Source organism: Rana temporaria, chromosome 2, assembly GCF_905171775.1.
Source record: "Rana temporaria chromosome 2, aRanTem1.1, whole genome shotgun sequence".
In the NCBI taxonomy this organism is placed as follows: Eukaryota; Metazoa; Chordata; class Amphibia; order Anura; family Ranidae; genus Rana; species Rana temporaria.
Genome location: NC_053490.1, coordinates 375,598,106 through 375,607,714, shown reverse-complemented (window position 1 = coordinate 375,607,714; position 9,609 = coordinate 375,598,106). Strand labels below are relative to the sequence as shown.

The 9,609-nt window shown below is 33.7% G+C and overlaps 1 protein-coding gene across 1 annotated transcript in view; it reads left to right on the top strand.

Moving 5' to 3' along the window:
• Positions 1-211: 211 nt before the first annotated feature.
• HNF1B (HNF1 homeobox B) overlaps positions 212-9,609 on the top strand; it is a 75,898-nt gene continuing 66,500 nt past the window's right edge. Inside the window, exon 1 of the mRNA XM_040337814.1 lies at positions 212-782. Coding sequence (XP_040193748.1) covers positions 445-782 — 338 coding nt within the window. The 5' untranslated portion in view covers positions 212-444. The remainder of the gene's footprint in view (positions 783-9,609) is intronic.

Below are 9,609 nucleotides of genomic sequence, written 5' to 3'. Positions count from 1 at the left end.
AGGCATATGTTGGCTGTATGATGCCATTGTAATAAGTTGCTTGAATGAAGTTGTAGCTCAGCTAAGAGCAGCCAGGAGTTTTTTCTGCTTTGTGCACTTGGTGGCTGGCTTCTGGCGTAACAAGTCCAAAGTTCACCTGAAAGTCTGACCAATAAACAGAGGCAATAAATGTGTTGTCACCAGCATAGACTGGGAGATGAGGCCAGCCTACCTTCTCCTCCTTCTCCTGCACTCTGGGTGACTGGCTGCCTTCCCACTCATTTGCATGATTTATATTGCCCGATGGAGGAGAGCATGGCTAGTTAGAAGGAGCAGGCCCTTTGTAGGAGCTTCCTTGGATCTTCAGTGGGCACCACAAGAACAGGTGCTCAGTGCCAAGAAGATTCCTTTTTTCCCCCCTTTCTTTTCCTTTTTTTCCCCCTTCCTCCCCTTTTTCTTTGTAAAATGGTTTCCAAATTATCCTCACTACAGCAGGAACTATTAAATGCTCTCCTGAATTCTGGAATAACCAAGGAGGTGCTGATCCAGGCGCTGGAGGATCTGATTCCCTCGTCCAGCTTTGGGGTCAAGCTGGAGGACATGCAGATGTCCCCTGGGCAGGACCCTGACACCAAGCCAGTCTTCCACACCCTCACCAATGGGCACCATAAGGGCAAGCTTTCTGGGGACGAGGGATCCGAGGATGGGGAGGACTTTGACACCCCACCAATTCTTAAGGAGCTGCAGTCCCTGAACACCGAGGAGGCGGCTGAGCAGAGGGCCGAGGTGGACAGAATGCTAAGGTGAGTGCCCACAAACCCTGGCATTGACAGGGGCAAATTCGCAGTCACTTTGCTGGCTTGGCAGGGATCTTTTTATTTTTGTTTTTTATTAAAGATCATTCCATGTGCAATATTATATAAAATTATGGCAAACTACACTTGCTCTTATTTTAGCTCCAATGCAATCATATTTAATTTTAAGGGTAAAAATAATAAAAACAAATAGTCTTTTGACAGCGTTGAAACAGCACCATTTACTTAAGGCGCCCAGCGATGTCTTACTGCACATTTTCTGTGTTTTTCTTTTTGTTTTATTCTAAAAAAATATTGTTGACATCCTAGAAGTTAAATATCTGCCAGGTTGTCTGATTAGGATTTTTGATACATTAATCCCGACAATTAAACTCTTTCTGTTTTCGAAAACTTTTCTCTAAACTTGTCAGGTTGTGTTCGTTACTTTTTTGTTTTAATGTATCGATTTTTTGCTTTAAAATAAATAAATAATGGTCAGCTGTTTCAGTTAAAAGGTCCTAGTTCACGATTCGGACCAGTCCTGTCTGTACAGGTCACTTTCACCAAGTCTTACTACTACCGCTGCAGTTAGAAATATACGGTGTTAATGTACGGTAAAAAAGAAAAATCCCATAACATTATTTTATTAAATCTGGTGCTTCAATTTACTATATATATATATATATATATATATATATATATATATATATATATATATATATATATATATATATATATATATATATATATATATATATATAGATAGATAGATAGATAGAGTAGATATATACAGATAGATAGATAGATAGATAGATAGATAGATAGATAGATTTATATATATATATATATATACATAGATATATACATAGATATATCTATATGTATATATATATATATATATATATATATATATATATATATATAGAGGTATATCTATATATATATAGAGGTATATCTATATATATATACCTATCTATCTCTCTCTCTCTATATATATATATATATATATATATACACACACATTAGATAGATATTTGCTCCATTGTCCTGGTGCATTACATATATTATGGAGTATGTGTGTGTGTATATATATATATATATATATATATATATATATATATATATATATAATATATCTGTCTATCTATCTATCTATCTATCTATCTATCTATCTATCTATCTATCTATCTATCTATATATCTGTGTAAATGCTTTTTGATACAATATATCTATCTCTATATATGTATGTATGTGTATATATATATATATATATATATATATATATATATATATATATATATATATATAGATAAATAGATCTATATATAGATATTTAAAAAATGCACCAGGACATTGGAGAACATATCTATCTATCTATCTATCTATCTATCTATCTATCTATCTATCTATCTATCTATCTATCTATCTGACTTATATATAGTGTGTGTATACTTTTTGATACACCAGAGCAATGGAATACATACATAAATAAATATATATATATATATATATATATATATATATATATATATATATATATATATATATATATATATATATAAATATATTTAGATATAGATATATATCTATATATAGATATCTATATCTATATATATATGCATCAGGACATTGGAGCAAATATCTATCTATCTATCTATCTATCTATCTATCTATCTATCTATTTATCTATCTATCTATCTATCTATCTATCTATCTATCTATCTATCTATCTATCTATCTATCTATCTATCTATCTATCTATCTATCTATCTATCTATCTATCTACCTATCTGACTTATATATAGTGTGTGTATACTTTTTGATACACCAGAGCAATGGAATACATACATAAATAAATATATATAAATATATTTAGATATATATATATATAACTATATATAGATATAGATATCTACATCTATATCTATGTATATATATATATATATATATATATATATATATATATATATATATATATATATATATATATATATATATATATATATATGCATCAGGACATTGGAGCAAATATCTATCTATCTATCTATCTATCTATCTATCTATCTATCTAATGTGACTTTTATATTGTGTGTGTATACTTTTTGGTACACCAGTGCAATGGATTTTATATATATATATATATATATATATATATATATATATATATATATATATATATATATATATATATATACATACTCCAAAGGCGTCCCAAACTATTATAAGCTTTTTTTTTTTATCAAAAGTTACTGAAAAATGTTACCAGAGTGTAATATTTGACGAATGTAATATTATCAGTAAGAATAAGTATCTGAATATTCCCAATCAAATAATTGTTTAGGCTAAGTTCGTTGCATTGATGGCATCCAGAAGGTTTTCCCCTGTCTTTTTTTTTTTTCCTTATTGCTGCTTTTTATTGCTTTTTTTTTTTTTTTTTATAAGCATACATTAATTATTTTACGGGCGAAAGGGTTTACCCTTGTAACTTAAAAAAAAACAATGGTGTTTGTAGTGAGGTTGTGTGGATTCTTAAGTAAATCAGCCCACCATTTGGAGTTTTTGTGTATCCTCCCAGCTTGCCCTCTATGTACTTTCTCTTAGTAATACTACATCAGAAATAAGGCTTGGCACTTGCCGACAGCCAGTCTGTGTTAAATGACACCCACAGTCCAGAGATTTAAAAAAAAAAAAAAAAGAATTCTTCAACTGTAAAAGAATAGTCGGATAACAAAAATAACTGCCGCCTCTTAGTGTAAGTAAGTGAGCATGTTTTGATGATGTTTACTCTTTCCTTTCAAATATTTGCTTAATACATCTACTTTAACCAGGAAATTCTCCTGCTCTCCAATAAAAGCCAGCAGATCCTGCTGAAGAGTATAATGGCTGCTTTTACATTTAAAACAGTAATTGCAGTGTGTTAGGATAATACCTGGGAAAGTATAAAAAATTGATTGTATCCTACTAAAACAGAGTTTTTTCTAAGAAATTAGAGAATTATTTGCTGTTGCTGTCTTTTTTTTTTTTTTTTTTAAAGAAAAATCTTGCATAGCAAAGCTGGATATGCAGCTAATTTCAAAGTACATAAATCAGAGAAGATTTAGTGAACTCATTTAGTCCTGGGCAACCCAGTTCTCCTGCTTGAGGGGTGCTGAGAGAAACTACATGAGCACATTATAGGGGGTGACTAATGGCTTGGCACTAAGTTATGCACAGAGGTGTACTGATCCCTCTACATATACCTGTGTGTAATGTGCCTGGGAGGACTCATGGGAACAAGGACGTGAGCCATACACCCTACTGCACTGGCACACACCTTACACAATGATGGCTGTAACCTTGCTTTGTTCTGGTGGGAATTTACTAAAAGGATTATTTTATTTATTTATTATTTTTTTAATTTTTTTACCCCACAGAACCACAAATCTTGCAAAAAACAAACAAAAAACAACAACAAAAAAAACTTTTAGTTCATAGCTATAGTTTTGTAGACAAGCACAACTTACTGTTTTTCTTTTAGATCCCAATGCACAAGATTGGGTGTTGGCAGTGAACACAGACTAGAACTACTTTAGTACTTGCTTTAGTATTTACTTTCTATACAGAATTCTCAAAATGTGTTCAGTTCTTAAGTGCAAATTGCAGAACAGTAAAGTTTCTCCACTATTGCTGAACAATCAGACACACACATGGGAGATATTTTTATAATATATTTTTTTTTAATATTCTTTGTGTGTGCCCTACTGTGTGAGGAGCACCAAGACTGATGCTACAGTATGTACAAACTCATTTGAGTTCACTACACACTTTACAATCTAAGTATACAAACTCCTATACCAACAACCCTGTAGTGCAAGGAATCAAATAATCACTAAGTATGTACAGAGCTAAAAGTACTTTGCAATATATTACAGTGTACATACATATATATATATATATATATATATATATATATATATATATATATATATATATATATATATATATATATATACACACATACAGTGTATGTATGTACACATATATATATATATGTGTGTGTGTGTGTGTGTATATATATATGTATATATATATATATATATATATATATATATATATATATATACACATATATATACACACACACACACATATATATATATATATATATATATATATATATATATATATATATATATATATATACACATATATATACACACACACACACACATATATATATACATGTGTGTGTAGAAAAAAAATCTACATTATACATCTATTATATGTTAGCGCAAATAAAAAAATGATCACGGACAGTACTCAATTTTCTCTAGAAAAAAATCTGAAATAATTGTATAATGATAAAAAAAATACTTTTTTTTATTACTTATATGATTTTTACATATATTTATTTTGGTACGTTTTGTGCTGTGCATACTTAGTGATTATTTGTTGTCTGTCCCATATAATATCACACAACTACTTTAAATTAATTTCAATACAAGGATAATTTTTGAGAGCAGAGTACCTCATGCATACAGTATATAATGTGTAGCGTAAGGGCGTGCCTAATTGGATACAAATTGATTGAAAAGATTAGGCGGATCCTGATTGTATACATTTTTGGTAAATGCAAAGTCGAGTGAATAGTTAGATTGTATCATGCATGGTGAGCTTTAGATTTATCAACAGCCTCCTATTGTGGGCCAAAGGGAGATTTATGTTGTAACATAGGTGGTCAGTTCTACAATGACTGAGCCATGTAGTGTTCCTGTCCTGATAATATTAACTAGTATGTTCTAAAACAGGGATCCTCAAACTACGGCCCTCCAGCTGTTGTAGAACTACACATCCCACGAGGCATTGTAAAACACTGACATTCACAGACATGACTAGGCATGATGGGAATTATAGTTTCTGAACAACTGGAGGGCCGTAGTTTGAAGACCCATGTTCTAAAAGTTCCTTGTTAAGTTTTCCAAATGGAAAAGGCAAAACATATTTGAGTTAGTAAGGCAGTTTCTAATTTTGTCAGTGATCAATCTTACTGTCCCTAGTTACCCTCTAGCTGGCTTTGGATCTGCATAGTCCTAAGGTTTTTTTTTTTTTTTTTTAGATATGTATACCCCTATAAAAATGTGCAAGTGCAAAGAGCTACCATAATTTTAGCTTACAATTATTTTTTACATGTACTTAAATAGCGCCATTAATTTACATACGTATTATACTTTCACATCAGTCCTTGCCCTTAAGGCACTTACAATCTAAGGTCCCCAATTTAGACAGGAGCCAATTAACTTACCAGCATGTCTTTTGGAGTGTGGAAGGAAACTGGAGTACCCGGTGGAGACCCACGCAGGGACAAGAAGAACATGCAAACCCCGTAGAGCAGGGGTAGGCAACCTGGGGCCCTCAAGCTGTGGCAGAACTACAAGTCCCATCATGTCTCTGGGAGTAATTGTAACTGCCAGCCTTGCAATGTCTCATGGGAAATGTAGTTCCACAACAGCTATAGGGCCCCAGGTTGCCTACCCCTACCGTAGAGGTAGTGTCGTGGTTGGGATTCAAACCAACGACCCTAGTGCTACTAGGCAGATGCGCTAACCACTTAGCCACTATAATTAGAGTGATATTTTCATTGTTATTTGGTTAATGAAAGGTTCATCTCCTTTTATTCAGGCAAAAGGTCCATTTAAGGGATCTTGATGGAATGCAAGCAGTTACTTCATATCCAGCTTGTCAATAGTGGTGTTCCAATAGATATCATGGGTATGTAACATATAATTAGATGTCCTGCTGGAGTTTTTATAGGAAAGTGAATTTGTATTTATTTATAGGTTAAACAGAATTAAAACTATAAAAATAATATATTCACTGGCCGTAGACACTAGAGCACAGTTGGGCATATAGGCATATAGGCATGACTTGAAACCCCCCAGTCATCTCCAGTGTATTGCAAATAGTTGCCATGGATAACCATTCATGGGGAGGACTGTTGCAGACACCTGTGTTGCTGGCTTATCAGTGGCATAATCTTATGATTGAATAAAGTTTTCTACCCTGTCCAATGGCTATTCAACCAGCTGAGCCATGGTTGGTGGCATCTGCAGCTAGCTCAAAGGTAAAAGATCTTCATTGTAGCCATCCAAAAACATCTGGAATGGGAGACTGCCGTCTAATGTCTATGGGCACCAGAATGGCTGTTTGATGATAACACAAGTTTGTGGGTCTAAAAGACCTCTAGCAAACCAACCAATACAATATATTATGATATTACAATATATATGATATATTATATTATATTATGATGTGTATTTAATCAGGGATTGCTGGCATGACATAACAATTGCATTTAACATAGCAGTGATCATAGCTTCAGGAATTTAGTAATGTACTACTATATATAGTGTGGGTGTCACTATTAAATATTTATTTCCATTGTGCGAGCAGAGAATGGTGTAGTAAATTCCCAGCTTTTCTGTGCTTTCTGTCATGTTGTCGGAAATGGTAGATAACCTCTAACAAAGCAGGATCATGGTGCTGTAGAAGAGAGTATTTTAATATGTATGATATTACATACTCCTTTACTTTCATAGTTTTACATAATAACAATATACCTCTGAGATAACTAGGAGAGCTAGCAAACTAACAAGATGGTTAAAGAGATGATAAAAAATGTAAGCCAGGGATAGATATAGAGGTAAAAAAGTAAAAAAAAAAGTCAAAGTTCTATCTAAAAGAAAATAATAATCCGAATTTGTGTATATATATATATATATATATATATATATATATATATATATATATATATATATATATATATATATATATATATATATATATATATATATTTTTATTTATATTTATATACACGTTTTTATTTTTCAGTTTTTTACCTGTCATACTACCTGAACCTTGTATTTTTTTTTAAATATTTTAGTTAATAAAAGGTATCAGTTTGACAACACATTAATCTCTAAACTAATATAATAAAACTAAAAAAGACTAATTCTTCCTTTAAAAAAAAGTAAAATTAAAAATAATAAGATGATACTTTATTTAAAGACATTTGCCACTGTACCCTTAAAATATCCATGCATGCAATGACAGTGGCCCAGTCTGGGTGGTTGTCGGTGCCTGCTCTCCATTCCCCTCCTCTATAGTGAGGTTTTCAGACCTAAAACATGTTTATGGTACACGCCGCAGATAGCTTGCCCTGACGGCAATCAGATTGTGTCTATATACACAACCACCTATAAAGTCCATTTATAGTTCTTTCTGTTTAAATTCAAAGCTCTATAGCAGAAATGTACATAGCGTGTGGGGCTCCATGTACATGCTGTCAAAAATGGGCACACCCTGCGGCCCCACACTGACTTTGTTTAATTACTAAGTGCTGCATGACCAGGAACTGCTTTTTTGGGTGGCAGATTCTCTTTAAAGAGAAAGGAACAAAACCTAGCCTTCTGTGTCAAATACAATGTGAGCTATTTTACACACTAAAGGCTCCATTTATATTGCTCATTGTAGAGTGTTTTATATAGAAATAAACCTATCATGATCAAAGTGAAACTCCAGTTACTGTTTTTCTTTTAGCCCCCTCCCAAACCTTGTTTAAGAATAAAACCCAAGTTCTACTTACCTTCTCCACATTTCAGTGCTGTACCCGGCTTTTCCCTATATCCGGCACTGGCAGTCCTCTTTGAGTAGGATGGCAGTCATGTTATTCTTTCCTGTGAGTCAGTCTGTCCTTTCCATGCCCCCTGATGGGCCACACAGTTTGGGCTCATAGTACTCCAGGACTGAGCGGTACTTTCATGTAATTACATGAGAGCTGCTCAGTCCAGGAAAAAATGCTCCCCCACTCCACCACCACCACCACAAGAAGAATAAGCTGCCGTAACAATACCAGACTGGTTAGAAGACTGCAGGAAAATGTGTGGTTACCGGAAGGGGAGAGTTGGGGTTTTAAATATTCACTTTTCAAAATTTTAGTCAAATCCAAAATCTTTATATTATACATGGGAGCAATCAAAATATGTTCCTAGTTCTAGTTAAAATGGGGAAGGTTTAGAGCCTCTGTCAGGTATAAATTGCTGTCTGTTGGCCTATTGGGAGAACTTTCACTTAACAGGTTGAGTGTACAATGTTCTTTTGGACCAAAACTAAGGCCTCGTACACACGACTGAGAAACTCGACGGGCGAAACACATCGTTTTGCTCGTCGAGTTCCCTGTGAATCCGTCGAGAAACTCGACAAGCCAAGTTTCTCCATTCCCGTCAAGGAAATAGAGAACATGCTCTCTTTTTGGCTCGTTGAGTTTCTCGACAGTTTCCTCGACGAAAATGTACACACGACTGGTTTCCTCTGCAAAAAAATATCTCCCAGCAAGTTTCTTGCTGGTTTTTGCAGAGAAACTCGGTCATGTGTACGAGGCCTTAGGCTGGTCACATTTGGATAATTTTTTTCCCCATCAGCCTGTGGGACGATTAAAAAAAAATGAATGGCTTCCCCATATCCATTCAAGCTAGGTGGATGGAGGAATCCTCCCCGCCCTGCTACAGTATTCTGACAGCGGGGATTCCTTAACTGCCAGAATACACTGATTAGTGTGCAGGCGCTGATCGAATGGAAGTTTTCCAACGGTCTTATTCAAGAGAAGTCCCTGCTGAACTGGCCAAATTTTAATTACTTTATGGTCAAGTTTAGAGGGAGAGCCTACTTGGTTGAATATGAATTGATTGGATTGTTTAGATTGGCCTTACTTATTTACCAAGTTGATTGTTGATAAATCTAACGAATTCTACTTGCCTTTTACAATGTGTGAATTTATGTTGTGAATAGTTTATAATTGTAA